This window comes from Opisthocomus hoazin, chromosome 8, assembly GCF_030867145.1.
Source record: "Opisthocomus hoazin isolate bOpiHoa1 chromosome 8, bOpiHoa1.hap1, whole genome shotgun sequence".
Taxonomy (NCBI): domain Eukaryota; kingdom Metazoa; phylum Chordata; class Aves; order Opisthocomiformes; family Opisthocomidae; genus Opisthocomus; species Opisthocomus hoazin.
The window spans coordinates 17,004,136-17,021,960 of record NC_134421.1 but is presented as its reverse complement, the minus strand read 5'-3'; the positions used below and the strand labels follow the sequence as shown (position 1 = coordinate 17,021,960).

The 17,825-nt window shown below is 40.4% G+C and overlaps 1 protein-coding gene across 2 annotated transcripts in view; it reads left to right on the top strand.

The window, feature by feature from the left end:
* MRTFA (myocardin related transcription factor A) overlaps positions 1-17,825 on the top strand; it is a 76,245-nt gene that overhangs the window by 32,748 nt on the left and 25,672 nt on the right. For both annotated transcript variants that reach the window (XM_075429346.1, XM_009934970.2), the window contains exon 2: positions 15,654-15,719. In XM_075429346.1, coding sequence (XP_075285461.1) covers positions 15,713-15,719 — 7 coding nt within the window. In that variant the 5' untranslated portion in view covers positions 15,654-15,712. The remainder of the gene's footprint in view (positions 1-15,653; positions 15,720-17,825) is intronic.

The following is a 17,825-nucleotide window of genomic DNA, read 5'->3' as shown; positions in this document are numbered from 1 at the left end:
TACGCAAACTCTGGAAGTCCAGAATTAATACTGAGCTTAAACTATAACAACTGTTGTACCTTAGTTTTGGTCTCCCTAAAAATGAGACAGGTTAGTTTTGTTATCACCCAGAACAGAATATTTGTGCGCTTCTCTTCTTCACTGTTTACCACACACAGGTGAATGGGTGCCAGTCTGCTTTCTCCTCTTTATAAAGCCAGGCAAATAAGGGGTGTCTGTATTATGCAGACAATGCTTGTATCTATTCTCTTAATGAATCTCATGAATAGTGGCTATCTGGAATAGACTTCGTCTTGTTTCTTTGCCTCTGGAGAACAGATGGTCTCTTAATCTGATTTATTTGTTTTTTTGAATTGAGACTTGACATTGAAGTTTGGGAACTGCTGATCCTTTCCACACAGAAATGGATTTGACATGGGGAAGTCAAAGAACATATGCTTGTATTTTTCAAAGTATGTGCTGGGACAGTTATTTGTAAAATTCCTAGAATTCAGGAATCCATAAACACGTTTTCTATTCAAGAATGCCTTGGAACGATTTATTTTTCAAATACCAGAGCCCAGTTTGCAGAATCTAGACCAGTTAACACAACTGGTAGCCCCTCATGAAAGATATGAAGAGGGAATTGCAAGCTTTAGAAAATTTCAGAAGGCTACTCAAAAACCGATTAGCATTCATGTGAGTCTAGCTTAGAATTAAGTACTTCCAAAAGTAAATTCCAACTTTTCCACCTCTGTGCAATGTCTTTCGTTCGTTGCTCTTAAACTAAATACTGGTTTTAGCAAGTCCTCCTTTCAAAAATGTTCAGTGTGACTTGGGGGCTGACAGTGAAACTCACCTGTCTTTTTCCAAGATTTGTGTCTGAGGGCCCATACACACAGACAAGTTCCTGCGTGCCATCTGATCTGTGGTAACTGTGTGCACATTCTTGGTCCACAGCAAATGCGAGGTAATTTGAGTTAGCTCAGCCTTTGATTAAACTATTAATATCTGTTCAGTACTTTGAAGAGATCAGGAGTCATGCAAGTGCTTGTTGACATGTGGCTTTCTTCACGAGTGATCGAAACCTTATTGTCAGAACGCCTCCGGGCACCTGAAGGTAAAGCTGGTCAGTGGCCGAACTGCTGCCAGTAGAGGGATGAAGAACCTGGATGGGTAGACCTGGAAGCTTTCCACACCCAGGAGATCCCCAGCGAGGGGGCAGCCCCTGCATCTGAGGCATCACGCAGGAATGCAGGGTTTTTTCTGTAAAGGTTGATTTGCATCTTCCTAGTTGAGAGTGGACCTGAAGATGCTGTGGGAGATGTCAGAGAGATGCCTCATGCAAATGCATGGGTAAGGAACATCAGTAACCAGTCACAAAATGCACCAGGTGCATCTCTGAATTATGGCCAGATATGTCCCACAATTCAGAATTATTTATGCAAATAGTGCACTGACACAGAAAAACATAGAAAATGTGTTGAATGTATGGGGAACTAACCTGCTGGCATTTCTTGTGGCAAATCCAGAAGCACACCAGATGTATATAGTTAAGACTCCGTGTAGCCTTGTGGTGCAGCTGCTCTTTGCAGATGTGTGGCACAGTGACTGCGACTATGTTTAAAAGGTAAGAGGTGTAGTGAGGGTAAGATAATGATAGATTAATGTGAGGTGGCTCGAAGCTGGCAGTAAGATGGCAATTTAAATTTATTTTGCTTAATCCCCAGTGTGCCTTGTTTGACTGTGAAGACTCGAGGTGTTTCAGGGTATTTGTTAACTTTATGACACGAGTGGAAAGCTTAAGGAAAGGGTTAACGCTGAATGACCAAGGTTTTTGTAAGTCAGTCGTTATCAGTGGAAGGAGAGTCGTAGTGTTATCCCTGGAGTTGATTTCACATATTTTTTCGGTCCTGCTGCCCTAATGTGCTTTTGGTTTTTTTGGGTATGACATGTTTTCCCCTCTTGGAGTTTACTGAACTATTCCTGTCAGTGTAATGATCCCCAGCTGTTGCTTTAGCCTTAGCTGTTTTCATGCTGGGAATGGGAGGAGGAGGAGGAGAGGGACAGAGGCTAGCTTGTTTACCACACTGATCTACTTCATTTGTTAAAAACCGGCTACTATAAACTTTCTTTAGCCAAAGTAATACTAAAAGAAAAGAGTTGTAGACTCGGACCTGTAAGAGCAAGGAGATGCAAGGACTCAACACATGCAGAAAACAAAAAGACTACAAACTGGATGTGGTGCAATGAGTGCAGCTGTCAGGAGCATTTATGCAGACAATGCTTTGAACTAGTAATGATACCAAGTAAAATTTGCAGTAAGTACTTTTCTGCCCTATCAACTGAATTTTCTTCACAGTTAAACTGAGCTTCATGTTCAGCTGCAGGAGTGCTGGGGTATTGATAATCCCAGCAACTGGGAAACATGTTAATAAAGCTTGAAAAAACTTGTGTGGTTCTGGAATTATTCATTATTTGATAATTATCCATTGATTTTTTTTTTTTTAAGAAAATGTCTGTATTTATACTTTTAAACAGCAAATGACTGATGCCTAGACCTTCTGGGAGCTGTTGAAAAGCATATGCTTTTTTGAAAACAGAACTATGATACCTGAACTCAGATTGCCTGTTTTGCATCCAGAAACAATTTCTGCAGTGAACATGCTTGTTCAGATTCCTTGCCAGACAGACGTCACTGTGACTCTCCTGCCCAGAGAAGATAAGGGTCAGTGACAGCTGTGGTTTCTGCTTGTGTTTTTGGATCCACATCAGGCTGCCTGTGTAAATCTTATCTCAGTACTTTTATCATCTATAAGATCTGTCACTAGTCACTTCAGATTTTTCAGCATTCTGTCACACCTGCAAGTCATTGATCAACAAGTTAACGAATATCTATACCAAAAATAAGTGACTGCTTAGATCTTTCCTTTCGTGCCCCAACTCCCATCTATCCAGTCTTTTCTGAGCATTGAATTACCGATCTTGTCACCTGCTGCTTCAATAAATTTTGATCCAAAATGTTAAAGCAGCACATTTCTTGGCAGGAGCCTCTGCAGCCTACAGTAGAAAACGGGATATGCACCCTGACATAGCTTAGGTTTATCGAACAAAAACATGCAGCAAGCCTATGGAGCAAATTGTGTTCCTTTTTCTTGGAGGAGGCCTGTAAGTGGATGCATAATCTGCTGAATGGTATTAACGTGGAGCAGAACTCATGGTTTTCTTTCTCTGACTTTGGCTAGTGGAGGTAGATACAATGTGTTTCCCTGACAGCACGTAAAATTTACTAATGTAGTATCTCTCCAAACCAAGAGCAGACCTGCAGTAGCTGAAGTACATCGCAATGTGGTGATTACTAATAAGAGCTACAAAATGGTTTTTGCTCATCAGTGTATTCAGGATTTTTTCCTGGTGTTCAATGAGATGGGTAGAAGAACTGTGCAAGTGACTTACTGTCAAAGTTTATTGTGTATATAGTATAGTAAGCATTCTTCCAAGAAAACAAAGATTTGAACTTTCTAGTCTGCAGTTCTGCCATCTAAAGTTAGACTAAGCCCGATGAAGCTAACAAGAAATGTGTAAGAAGGTCAATAAAAAGGAAGAGTTTGTCCCTGCAAACTGTTGTGGGTTTTCTTTGTTATTTTGGTGAATGCTCTTTGTGATGCTCTTTCGAAGCTCTTTTTCTGCACTTTCACTTTCCTAAGCTTTCATGCCTTTCTGTTTTATACTTATGTGTGAAAGTCTTTCTGAGCCTGCTTGCAGCTCAAACCTTTTTCCATGCTCTGGTGTCAAATGCTTCCTTTTCAGAAGTGGAAGACAACATTTTAGAAGTAGATGCTAAACTAGTAGTACCTTTGTGCCTCACTGAGAGACTGTTTTACTGCCGCTAATAATAGCTGTCACATTGACTGCGGGCAGTTCACAACGAGGATTGTGTCTTCAGGACTGACATGTGACTGTGAATCTAACTACAGCGGTTGCAAACCCTGTCACCACGTAGCTATCTCCCCTGCCTCTATGCTGGAGGGAGCAACAGAAAGGAAACGTGTCTGCCCTTCACTTGCTTTTGTTCAGTATATTAGCGAAAGCCCACCTCAATTAGCAGTTGGAGAATCTGCCACTGTGTGTAATGAGCATGGGAGTACCTGCTGTTGCTGGCAGTCTCCTCGGTGCCCTTCAGTAGAGGACTGAGCCAGCAGTAACATTTTAAACATCTGCAGAATTTGTCCACCAGTGGTCGTGCAGGCCATTCTGGACTGCTGGGGTTTTTTAGTTTGCCAATTGACCTGTTACACAGAATTATATTATTTAGATATTTATAGTTATGATAGCACTTAAGAACCACATAAAGCCTCATAGCTGCGCTTGTTTTCAATGCTATGGATCTTCCCTTGTGGAAAAAGACAACAAAGTCAGTCCTGGAAATCTGTAGTTCAGAGTTTTGAAAGAAAATAAATACCCAAAGAGAAAGGAAGGAAAAAGTAGTAGATAGATGTTGTATGATCACAGTTTAAAGAGTTTGAGGGAATTTGGTGTCATTTTTATGTGTAATGCAAATTCTGGGGATTAGCTTCCATACAGAGCTGCTGTAAAGGAACTGATTTTTAATGCAGAGGGATATGATGGCTGTAGCTGAATCTTGTAACTTTTTTACAAGTAGAAACAGAATTGTAATAGAATTTGTAATTACACTGTGAAGAAGTTGTCAGACTGTTGCAATACAAAGGCTGGGATCTTTAGTTGAGCCTCAGATGCCGTGATTATGGCATGTGTTCTTTGCAGTCTTTGAGCAAACAGCAAAGATGTTTCTCACTACCATGAATTAAAGAAATATTCCTCGTAGTGTCTGCGTGAAATTCTTGCTAAGAGAGGATGCTGGGGCTTGGGCAAAAGCTGGTGACAGGAATGCTAACCAGATAGGGAATGCTCTGAGTCTTTATTTTGCATGTAATATGCATGTTGGGCAAAACCAGTTTTGTTCCATGTCCTGTGAAATAACTGTCAGCACAACCAACCAACTGAAGCTGGGAGATGCTCAAGCTAGCCAATGAAAATTATAAGGGCCAGCTTTCCGAGTTCCCTTAAATTTGCATACTTCTAAGTCCATTTTTCTACCACTTGTGGAAAAACACGTTTGTTCTCGTTTGCATTTGGTTTCAGTAAATCAAACACCTTTAGGTGGTTAAGAATCTGAAATGGTCTTGGAAATACAGAATTATTCCACGTTTAAGTGGAAGACCCCAAAACACAGCTTGTATGTCGAGGTGTCCCAGCTGTTGCCACAGAAGTTCTGTGGTATCTTGACCATTAGATTATTTCCGTGAAGGGAGCTTTTAACTTCTATCTGTAGAGGGTGCCCTGTGGCAGAAGCAAGGCTGAATCATTGGGCCAACACCACAGTCTCTGAGAAATGTTTGGGGAAGTTTTTGGCCTTGATCTGAGAGGCTGTTAATACTCTGGAGTGCTGCGCTGTAGCAGAAATTTCAGTATGGGAGGTGAGCTATGAAAGAAAAATATTAGACCATGTCTCTTATTGCTGAAAGAGGCATGGAAGTATTTCCTCATCAATTTTAGTATTATAAACATGTCTAATCAATCATGTGTTTTATGGATGTGTCTTGGCACTGTCTCAAGACTTGAATTTTTCTGCTTAATAGAAACACACAAGAATATATTATCCCTTAACCCAGAGTTTTAAATAATATGAAAAATTGTTCAGATTCTGATGTGTCTCCAAACATGTTCTTTCTTTTTTCTTGTGTATAGTTTTTCAGAAAAAAATATGAACAACTCTTATGTCTCATCTTTAAGGAAAATAAAAAGATTGGAGTTCTTTAGTCTTATAGGCACAGGTATCTCTATCTTAAAGAGAAAAATAATGTAAAGGGTTCAAACTTGTTTTTCCATTGTTGTATAGGTTGCCTTTTGTACTGTCACATTAATAGACAGCTGTAGATTTGATTGTTAGGATATATCTACCCAGTCCTTCTGTTTCCTTCATTTGTCCCCATCTGCCATGTCATATTAAATTATCTGGGAGAATTTCTTTCTAGGGTCTTCTTTGTAAGGTGGTTAAGGGCAATGTTAGTTCCTCCTTGTTTATTGTTTCATGGAAACATATAAATCACTATAGACTGTGACTCAAGTTTACATGGGGAGTTGGGAAATTCTCTCTGTTTTTCCCCCCCTGAAGGCTTCTCTTCCAGCTATAGATAGTAGCAATGGATGCATAGATGACATCAACAAGCACTGATTACAGATGATATTTACTGTCTTATGATACTGGCGTGTCAATTTTAGGTAGACCTTTCCACCTAGGTATTTTGTTACAGGTCATCTTGTTGAATCATGCATGGTAGCCAGATTCCATCAGTACGAATATGTGCCTAGTTATTCACACGCTTAGTTTTCACCTAACCAGTATTACTGGGACAAAATGATTTTATAAGAATCAGTACCCTGCACAGAAAGCAAACCAACTTTTCTTGTTGACAAGCTTGTTGCACAGTTTACATGTTGCTTATCTTACTAAACATACCAGGTTACATGTATTTCAGGTTAATTTCTTAAAGCGAGTGCTGAAATGGACTATTAGGTGTACCAAGATTTTATGGTAAGAGTGAGCTTCTATGTGTTCAACAGAAAGACTTATGTGCTAATAGTAATACATTTACCTGATTTTAATATTTTAGTATTAAGGAAGACACAGTTGGCATTGCATTAAAAAGTAGCAATGATTAAAATGGCATTAACTCCCCCCTAAATTTTACATGTTTAATGGAAATGGCAGGAGTTAAATCATGAAGGAAGAACATAAAGGCAAGTGTTGTAAAATGCACAGCAACTCCTAGTCTTTATTTTAAACAAACATAAAAAGAACCCTGCAAAACGCAGCATAACTTTTGTAGTAATAATCAAGTTTGTGTATATTTAGTCATATACATGAGTAGCACCTGCGAAATAAACGCGTTCAATTGTGTGCAATATTTAGGACTGATACGGTAAACTTCTAAGACTATGAAATGGTTCTTCCTTTTGTATCTGCACATTTTACCACCCCAGAATGTGAATGTTGACTTGAGCCTTAGAGAGTCACCAACAGGAGTAACTGTTCTGTCCTGTCTGGAGGTTAGATCATACTATGTTGTGAGACTTGGACCATGCTACTGCTTTTGTTTGTTGTGTAATGCTGTGTCCCAATAAAACTAAAATTGCTGTAAGCAGTGGCTTTATCTTCTAAATACAGTTTTTAATTAACATTACTTTGATTTCCACATTGTATCAAATTTGATATGAAGCCTGAAAAATGAGCTGCTGAGGTAGCTTGTTATTCCATGCTCACAGTGTGAGCCAGCTATCTTGTGGTAATATGTGAGGATGGAAATACATCCTTTTGCTTTTGATTGTGAATTTGCTTCTGATTCCATATTCTTTGGGGACCAGTTTCTTCTGTAGGCTGGGATTTCTGATTCTGCTAAATTAACCATATCAAAGAACCTCTATTTGTCTGTCTCTACTAAGAGAGCTATTTAATGCCTCGTAGCATTGACTCATTAAAAGACAATACATGCAAGTATTTCATCATTCTTTGAAAACTTTTTTTTTAAAATTATTCGTACTTCATACTTCTCTTCCAACAGCAAATTCCCAACAAAAAGGGACTATTGCTCTGTACCTGTTTTTTTGTTTCTAGTAGCCAAAACTGGTCTTCTGGAACATGGTCATATAGACAATGCATCTAATACATCAGCAAGCATAGGTAAGCTGCACGTCATTTCAATGATTTTATATGACCCAAGAACATTTGGAGCTGTAGAAGCTTTAAAGAATGTGATTTTCTCAAGAAACAAGCCCTTCTTGTGCTGAGGGTGAGAGTCTTCCTCCTCTTTTTGTGTTCTTAAATGACCAGCCGCTCCTTTTTCTGTACTTTTCAAATGCTTTTAAAAACTTCTGGACATTTGAGAGCCTGGAGGCTTTTAGAATTGCTGGATGGAAAAAAACAACCCTGGTGTTATGTGACCCACATTACATCCTTAGATTATTACTAGCACATCTACTGTGATTTTTTTTGAAAGGTGTTCTTTGGAGGTGAAGGATCTGTTCTGTTTTTTTAAGAGTCTCTTGACAGAGGTTTTAGGTCAACACACCAGGCAGAATTGTACTCCTGTTCTCACCTGTACAAATTTTTAATGCTCTTTAAATCTTACTAGGAGGAGAAGAAAGAAAAGGTGGTTGTGAAAAAAGTTTCATGTCCTCTATACTAGAACTGCCTTTGATGCAGCTGTATGGCTTTCTTGGTTGAACCTCCTGTTTGGCTTTGTGCCTACAATCATCTCTGTTGGATAAGCCCAGCTGGGTAAGGAGTTCATCAGTGTTGCCAGAGCTGATAGGAGACACCTGCCCATCTAAGCATATTGCAACAGAACATGCTGATTTCTGCAGTGCTGCTAAGAAATCTACTTTTATCATTCATGTGATCTGCAACAGGGAACACTCCTGATCCTGGTTGTTTTCTGTTCAGGGTGTTCTTCACAGGCCTCATCTTTGAGTGTAGGGAGACTGATCTCAATCCTACTTCTCACAAAGAGAAGACCACGGCATGAATATAAAGAAGTGGCTTTTGCTGCTAATCTGAAAGGTTCTTGTAACAGTTTAAGAGACCAAAACAAATTATCTTTCTACTTTTTACCCTCCCAAATGCCATTTTATCTGTAGTATGGTTGCTAAGGAAGAGATGAGGAAACTGCCTGCATTTTAATAGCAGCCACTGTCGCTGAGAAAAGAGGTAGTGGAATGTGAGATCGTCTCACATAGTAAAGAAATAAACTTCTGCTTAATTGTCCCTTTGCCCAGGCTTGCTCCAAGCTAGTCTTTAAAATGCATTGAGATGAATAGAACCGTATGGCTGCTATTCCCAACAACAGGGGATGCTTGCAAGTTGTGAGGATCGACAGTATACCTGCTGCTTCTCCTTCACCCGCAGAGGGACATGAATTTTTGGCATCCCCTTCCCAGGGTAGCAAACTGTCATATAATCCCTGCAGTTTGGGTGTCATTTACAGTCTGCTTCACTTAAATGCTTCTCTGTTAGCTGCACAGTCTGCTTAAATGCAAAGCCAGTGTGCATTCCCCATCAGCAGTTAGTGGATTAAAAGGCTGTTAGGCTCAGAAAATTGCCTTTAAAAAAGGCCCGAAAAGTTGGCTTTTCTTTGTTGGTAACCCCCATTCTAGCACATTCTGTGTGATGTGAGGGGGTGTTGTAGACAGCACCAGAAAAACACAGCTCTGAAAAAAGAACGTCATCCACCTCAGCACTTTGAGTGATTTTCAAAATTCATTTTGACCATTGTATACTCATTCCGTAATCACAAACTGTCATAGCTGAATTTTTCTTATGGCTTCTTGTGGACGCTACAAAAAATTTGGTAATACTAACCACCCTTTGCTGCTTCTGTACAGAAAGGTGTTGCAACTGGAGCTTAGCAGGTGCCGCTCTTGCTGGTGTATGAACCGGAATCTAATCTGTCTTCCCGTTGAAGCATGAAAGGGCTAACGCGAGTCAACATTTGTTTTGTAAGCAGGCACAGCTGAAAAATGCTCGGAGACCATTTTCGGTGTGAGGGAAAGGTTTTCTTACCGCATCTCCAGGGGACTGAATTCAGTCATAAACGTAGGATATACCCTCCACTGAAAACAACGGCTGATGTGCTGCATATTCCAGAGCTGAATTTGGCATTCGCTACTGGTCAAATGTGACTATTTAATCAGAATCTAGGAAAAAAAATCACTTCTCAATGTGACTGGAATGGCTGCTGCTGGCTGAGTGGTAAGTGGAAAGGTGGCTTTACCCTTCACAGCAGTAGTTACACGGCACTGTTATATTTAAGTTAGAGGCCCCAGTGTTGCACAAACAGCTGTGATGATTTTGTTCAGCAAATATCCCGTGTCATCAAGGTCGTCTTTTATGGTTGCATGTTATAATTAAGTTGGTTGCATATAGGCTGTTGGTTTAGTCTAATGGTGTTATACAGATTGTACTGAAAAATCGAAAAATATGTGTGGGCTGCAAATGGTGGCCTGGTGCCACATTGCCTTAGGCTGTGATCTCTGACCCTCACAAAGTAAACCCAGTCAGAGCTACTCAGTGCGAGGCCGGTGAAAATTCTCCTAAAAAAAATCTTCATCGCTACTGAAAGGTAGAGGTGCTGATGAACTAACTGGCAGGTTTCCATCCCAGCTTGTGCTGTATTAATGCTTTCTTGTGAGTTAAGTGGAGACTGTAGCACAGGGCTTTCAAATGGAGTGTGCAGAGGGGCTGAACAGCATACAAATAAATGACTGTGAACCCTTAGGAACATTAAAGTGGATAGTTTGCTTTTTACTGTTTTTACTTATGTTTGCACTTTCCTCAGATAATGAAGTTAGGGTAATTTCACTTGTTCTTTGGTAGTTTCTCTTTCTAATCACATAGCTTGTTGATTGGATTGCAAGGATGAATTTTTCTATCAGGCAAACTGCTTTCACTGAATTTACAAAATTGATAAATCATGTCTGTGAGCATACAGCCTCTGTAGTTAATATGCGGTTTATGTCTCTCTCCCTTTTGGCACGGGTATCGCAGCCCGTATTCCAGGGAGTTCTGCCTCCCTCAGCCCCTCTGTAGGGTTTCGCTTGGCTCTAGCAGCCTTCCTCCCTTCCTGTTCCAGGCTACTGCTTGTGCTGTCTGTTGTAATCCACCATATGGCTGTGCTTAGTCATTACCTTGGTTGGGTGACCTTGAGCATCACTTGGGATTCCTTAGAAGAAAAGGTTTTGTAGAAATGTGAACGCAGAGTCCCTGTGGCAGTAAGTCTGTGTTCAGCATAACAAGCACAGGGCCTTACCACAAGCTGCAGTTCGGAGCTGTGGGCTTCTCTTCGCTAATTCTCAAAAAACAGGAAATGCAAAATATTTTTTTAACATGTCGTAAACCTGTCCTGGTATGTGACAGTGTCTCTAAGATGAGATTAATTCTTTTATCTCTCAAGATGCTGAGATGCAGACTGCAGCCTAGTTTCTCTAATAGCTGTAGTCACACTATTAAACATGAAGTGTGGTTTAGAAATAGAGGGGCTTTCAGGTATGGATGTGTAAGGGCAGGTGCGCTGTTGCAGATTTAGATGACGAGCTGCAAAAACACCTTTCCTCATCATAAATATTTGTTCTTGCTGCTGCTCACTACTAATGCACCTCTGTACTACGACTAGAGTGGTAAGTGTCCTCAATGTGTCCGTATGGGTGCAGCGTCTGTATAGTAAGCATATACTGCTCTGAGCTGCCACCAGCCATGAGTAGGCAGGAGTAAGCTCTGGTCTTGGAATATGCCTGTGGGTTCCCTGTTAAGGCAGTTCTATGGTAAGATGAACAAAAAACGATCATGACTTGCTGTATTTCACTAACAGTGTAACTCTGTTGATAGTAGCTGTATCGCAGTGTTATTTGTCTCTTAGTGCACCCCACCGCCTCGATTCTTCTCTACCCCTCCTCTGAACTGCTGGCGGCAGTCTTCTGTACCAGCTGCCAGATTTCTCTGGAACGTTGTACTGATTCTTGAAATAGTTCATTAGAGATATAAAAACTTTATTTTGGAATTTTTCATACTTGTGAAATAAATAAATAAATAATGCTTAATTTCAAGTCGGAAAATCAGACAAGCATACAAAGGCCACAAAACGTTGCATAGACTGTGACACAGGTTGAATGAAAGAGGTGGGTAGAAGGGTACCAGTATGGAACTTATTTTCTAGCCAGCACATGTATACTCTCCTTTGTATGACCTGATTTATTCCTAATTTGAAAATTAGTTTAAAGATTAAGTACAAGGATAAAGGAAACAGAAGATTGTTGGTTTTGATTGAAAGACTTACACTCCAGTCTGTCTTTAAGTAACTTTGAATTTCTCTGGTCATTCTAAACCTTTGGCTGAGCTCCATGTACAGCAGCCTTGGATTGGCTCTTGGGACATCTGTTAATCTATATATAGGATTCACACACTTGCACACGTAAACAGGTGATCTCCTAAATATATGAAATGGTGTTGGGAACTCCAAGTACTTGTTTAAGCCAAAATGAATTCAGGAGTGAACTGAAGTAATCCTTTTTGCCTTCCTCCCTGCCACCAAAATAAGCTGTATTGGAAAAAAAGTGAATTATGTGCTGATTATAACTTGTGCTTAATATGTATGTATATGCATTCACAAATCCCAGGAATTACTTAGTGCCTATTAAAAGTATCCTGAAAATGACTTTTTTCCTATCCTCCAGTTTAGACCTCTTGACAGTTGCTAGTTTCTTGCTGTGAAGGGACATAGTGTTTAAAAAGAAAAGGTGCATATATAATGGGTAGAGAAAAAGGGTAGTAGATGGTAACGGATATAGAAATAAGTTATATTTAGAAAATTCATAAGGGAAGCTGAAGTCAGGAAGGGAATTTTAAGTCATTTGATGAAGTCCCTAGCTGTCTGGCTGAGGCTGATTTCTAATAAATCTGGGAACAGCAGGGAGACTTTAGAAGAGTGACAGACCGGTTACATTTTGTATCCACTACTGAAAAAGGGTGAGTGAGTAAAGAGTGGCTAATCTGGTATCATTCCAGGAAAAAACTATGGAAAAATTGATAAAGAATTTAGATGGTATAAGAATAGCAGTATAGTAACACTATTCACTTTTTAATTTGTGAAAACAGATCTGTTCAAATGTGATTTTGTTGTCTGGATACGTGAAATTTGGTTGCTAGGCATTTTGTCTGGGTGTCATAGACTTTTATAAGGTCTTTAACTTAGTAGTGTGGTATATTTTGGTTTTAAAAAGTGTCTTTGAATTGAATGAAGTATTGCTTAAATGGATTAAGAACTGACTGTAATCAAAAGAAAGCAGAAAAGTGTTTCTAATTGGGATCAGCCCAGTGTGGTGTGGAAACATGCAAGATGGTAACAGTGTGGACAGAGCAAAGATTAGTGGAGGCATACATAATGACATGAAAAAAAAATGGTTTAGATCATTTAGGCAAAATGAGACAGTTGGGCAAAACGTGCATAAATACAGGTGAGGGCAGAGTTATGCACCAAGGAGCAAAAAATGCCAGCCACACCTGTGTGGGGGAGTTTTTTGCTGAAAATCCCTGACTCTGGGAGGTGAAAGGTAAATAGTAGGTATTGTTGGAAATGGGAGGGAAAGTAGATGGTCCTAGCAAGCAAAGAGCAAAGTGGCAAAAAGGGCTAATATACATGGCTAGCTGTATAAGTGGGAAGACATGAGTAATCATGAGATTATCTGCACTTAAAGCTGTGGAGATAGACCTGATGCTGTAGGTCTGTGCCTTCCCTGTATATGTTTAGTGAGATGTGCTAATTTAGGGTATGGAAATGAGTCTCTGAAATGGCTCACTAGTGGAAATAATGCCACATACTAGAGATTTAATGTGCTGTTAACTGATAGGGTTGAAATTACTTAGTGGCATACTGCTGCTGCTGGAAGGATGAAGTCTCATTCCCACCTTACGTTAGTGTTAGGAAATACCTGGCTATACATTCATCGTCTTCAACTCACTAATGAGACAGAAAACTATTCCCCTTTTTAGTTGGGGCTGTGGTCTCTGTCATGTTGGTGAGTCCAGCTACCAGTCAGGGGAACATGAGAGATGAAGTGGGGAGTGAGAGATTTGACTCCGTTGCAGCAAGCTGTTAGATCAAGTGCTCGTGTAGATGTGTCATCACCTGATTCGGGTTTCGATCCCCTCAAAATGAGTCCAACAGATGAAGAGCTCTGTGAACAGGCCGGCCACGAGACTGTGTTAGCCCTCACGCTAGCACACAAGTAGGAGTGCGATCCCATGCTGGGTGGGAGGAAGAAGCTGGGACTACCACTTCTGTTTGCAGTTTCACGGCCAAACGAAGGGCCTGTTCCTTCCCCTCTGCATTCCCACCTCCTCACTCTGGCCCTTGGCTGATCCCATACAGAATTAGCATGGTGCTCTGTACACCCTCCCTCCCTCTCTCCCTTCCCCGTACTAAAGGAAGTAGTTTCCTGCCCAGGGTGCATATTTTAACAAACCCCAGTTTGGCTTAAGGAACAGAAGAGAGGTAACTTGGTTGCACACTGTGGACAGAAGTACCTCCACAGGTAGGAAATATGTCCTCACTGTCATAAACCCTTCAAAGAAAGGTACATGAAGAGCCAAGGGAAGTGGAAGCTAGACGAGTACAGGCAAAAATTTAAGTGTGCATTGAATTGAAGGTGATGAGCTGCTGTGCAAACAGCCAAGGAAGAGATGCATATCTTCCTAACATCAAATGAAGGCCAGAACTCTTATTGGAAAATGTGTCTTAGTCAAATGCGAACTGCAAATAGGAGGTTGAAAGAAACAGGTAAAATGTGATGATGTGCATAAGTAGATGAAGTGGCATCTTCTCCTTAAATTTTTTGATCCCTACTTTAGAGAGTGTAGAGTGTAAATTTGGATATACTATATGAAATGAATGTATTGGACAAGATAAGTCCTTGAGAAAGGAAGCATAATGGTTATAATGATATTATATAGTTGACCTGTAGAGTAGTTTTAGTGTCTGGTGGTTCTGCTATATTTGCGTGGACTTCTCCTCTGTGGACTATACAATGGACATAAAATGGACAAAGAAATTGAAATTAAAACAGGGAAAATGCCATACCATTCATTCTATAATATTTTATGATGAGTATACTTAGGAGCTTGGTCTTGACTGCAGACAGGATTCAGTATCTATTGATGTTCACTCAGGCTGTCCTAAATTGATGTGTGTGCACGCCTGTGTGTGTGCATGCACACGTGTGTGTGTGCACACGCACACGTGATTTTTTTCTTTGGTTTTGTAAGGTCCCTTTCAGATGGAAGCTGTCTTTGCTTGTAAGAACAATCTCTATAATATTGCTTTGATTGGGTAATTTAAAGGGAAACTGCATGTAAATGTTGAAATTATGAGTATTCCAGAGATTTGCATTAGAAAAAAAATCCAGTTGCATTTTGCACAGGTAATGCATATGTTCTATCACTCTAAAATAAATAGGAAAAATTCTAGTGATAAGGGATCCTTTTGCTGTGGAACAAGGACACTTCTAGATGTGTCCATGATATTTCACTTTGATGAGATGTTTCTGAAGGTGAATTTCTGAGCTGAGGAAGGAAATCAGCGTTTTAATTTAGAGTAATGACCAATAATTTTGTCACATCAATTTAATCTGCACATGGTAATTAGAGTTTTCAGGAGTCATTAGCAACTGGGGTGTCACTCTGTGTTTGCTGGAGGACTGTCAGCCGGTGTTTTTCTTTGTTTGTTTTTTAATATTAATGGTTTGGAAAGAAGTTGGTGCTCTAGAAAGAATTGAGAAACAGGCCTGGCTTTGCGGATTTTTATCACCCTGCCAAGACCCTGCGCAACTTCCTCTCCCCACTGCCGCAGCAGAATACGGAAACCTGACTGCTGAAGGCCACTTCTGCAATTGCCGGGGAGCAGGGTGGGAGGGGGGCTCTATTTGTTCTGCTGCTCGCTAGTGCCTTGGCATCCAAAGAAGAAAACAAGATGCGTTTGAAAATGTCTCTTCAGTTGTTTCTTGCACTGATGGGTTTCCTTCTCTTCCCTCTCTCTGCTGTCGTGCAGTGCTGCAATTGAAGCTCCAGCAGCGACGCACACGGGAGGAGCTGGTGAGCCAAGGGATCATGCCGCGTAAGTATCACTTAAACTCTTTGTCTTGGTGTTTTTATACATGTTTTTGGGTGGAGAATGGTTTCACATATGATTTGAGAGATCAGATTCTCTGTTTCTGGATGAAAAACATCATATCTGAGCCCCACCCTGTCCCACCCAACTTGGTTCTTCTGAAGTGTTGGTACTTTAGGTATGGGGTCACCTCTGATACTGAGGAAGAGAGTAAAAGCTCCAAGCGTAACCGTACTCCAAAACAATGTTTGTATTTGATCACAGTGGAGAAGAGTCTTCTGGAGAACCCACTGTTAGAAGTGCCTTACATACTTCACACATGCTGGTAATCACTTTTTTAACAGGCTTCCTGCCTCTGCAGTTTCTGTTCTTGTTTGTCAGCTCCCCAAACCTCTGAGGCAGTTCTAACTTTGTATGTACATATTCCATAAACCAAGCGAAAACAGGCAGTGTGTACAAGATGTTAACTAATAAGGGGCCATGTTTTATGTTTGTAGCTGGAAAACGTGGCTAGAAAGAGTCCTGTGGGCATCAGCCAGTCTCCTTCCTGCAGGGGAAGGCAAAGTCTGCAGAGCCAGATAACTTTTACTTGGCTAGGTGGACACGTAGGACGTACCCTAATGCCAAGCTTTAATAAATTCACTGTCAGGTTAGTGTCGGAGAAGGTATTTTTTTGTTTTGTTTCCTTCCTTCTCCCCAAAATGCAAAATGATATCCGACAAATAGTTTTGTCATTCTTTGGTACCTCTGAACTAGATGACTTAGAAGTAACAACTTGAAACAAGACCAAAAAGCAAGTGTTTTATTTTTGAGGTTGCCTCAGTTTCACTTAACAGCTTTAGTAAAAGGCAGTGGATCAGGTATATGTTTTCTTCTTTCAAAAACTTTCCCCCTTCCCCATTTCGCAAACCTTATTTGAAGAAAGTGTAGTAATGAGAAGTTTCTCATTCCTTCTATTTCTGGGATGCACAGTGTAATATGAGACAGTGATGTGACTTAGATTTTGCTAAAGGCATTAAGGTTAGGCTGTCAGCTCTCTGAATGAAGAGAACCTGTCAGGAGCAGTCTGTCAGCTGAAGTGGCTCTCTGGAAGGTAGTGACATGCTGAAGAAGTTTCTGGGACCCCTACTTAAAATTCTATTACCAAATCAAAACGGAAAGATTGTCCTGTCTGGGTATAGTACATCATTCCTGTCGTCTTATTTTTACTGGGGCAACTCATGTACATATTTCTATGGAATACGCTGGCTTGCTTTTGAATGAAAGACTAGCGTCCCACTGACTGTGCCCTTTTACTAGTGCTTCCCAGAAGAAAATGTTCCTGACTTCTTTGTGGTCTCCTGCTTCACGTGGATATGTATGCAAATACTGTATTAACTTACGTTCAGTACTGGCTTTCTTCAAAGTGTGGCTGGCCAAACTTGTGATTCCTGCGAGGGGTCTGCTTTACGGGCCCTTGGAAAATGAGGCCTTGGCAAGTAATGCAAGCAAGGCATTCAGAGTAATGAGTCTTAAATTTGCTTAAAATATAGCCTAAATAACTAGTCTTTGCAGACTTGTGCGCTTTGTTGCTTCGTTTGTGTCTCTTATGTGTGAGTTTCATGACAGACCAAAGAAGAATGCTCAGTGAAATGTCATTATGAAAATATTGGCAACACATGAAAAGGTCCTTTCTGCAAAGAAGAAAAAACAATTTAGCAGATCTGTTTGAAACATAATTTGAAATTGGTTCCCTCCAAGTCATGGTATCATTTATCCATACCTGCCAACTGGAAATAACCACACAGGGAAGTGTTTAAAACATTCTTTGCCTGGGCCATTTTTAATGAGAAGATCAGATGTGAGATAAATTGTGATATTTAAAGCAAAAGTCCAATATTTAACCTGACAAGTACAGAGGATGACTAGAGGCCATGTTGCTCCTGAAGGTGTCTCAGAGCCATGACCGCTTAGCTTCTACTTGCAGCAGTTCAGAACAGACGTTTTTACTTACTACTGGGAATGTGCAGGTATCCTATAGTCTTTCATCTCTCTGCCCTGTACCTCCCCATCTGTGAAAACATTTAGGTATGTAATATTGTTTCTCTGTCACCTACCGCTAAACATGACTAT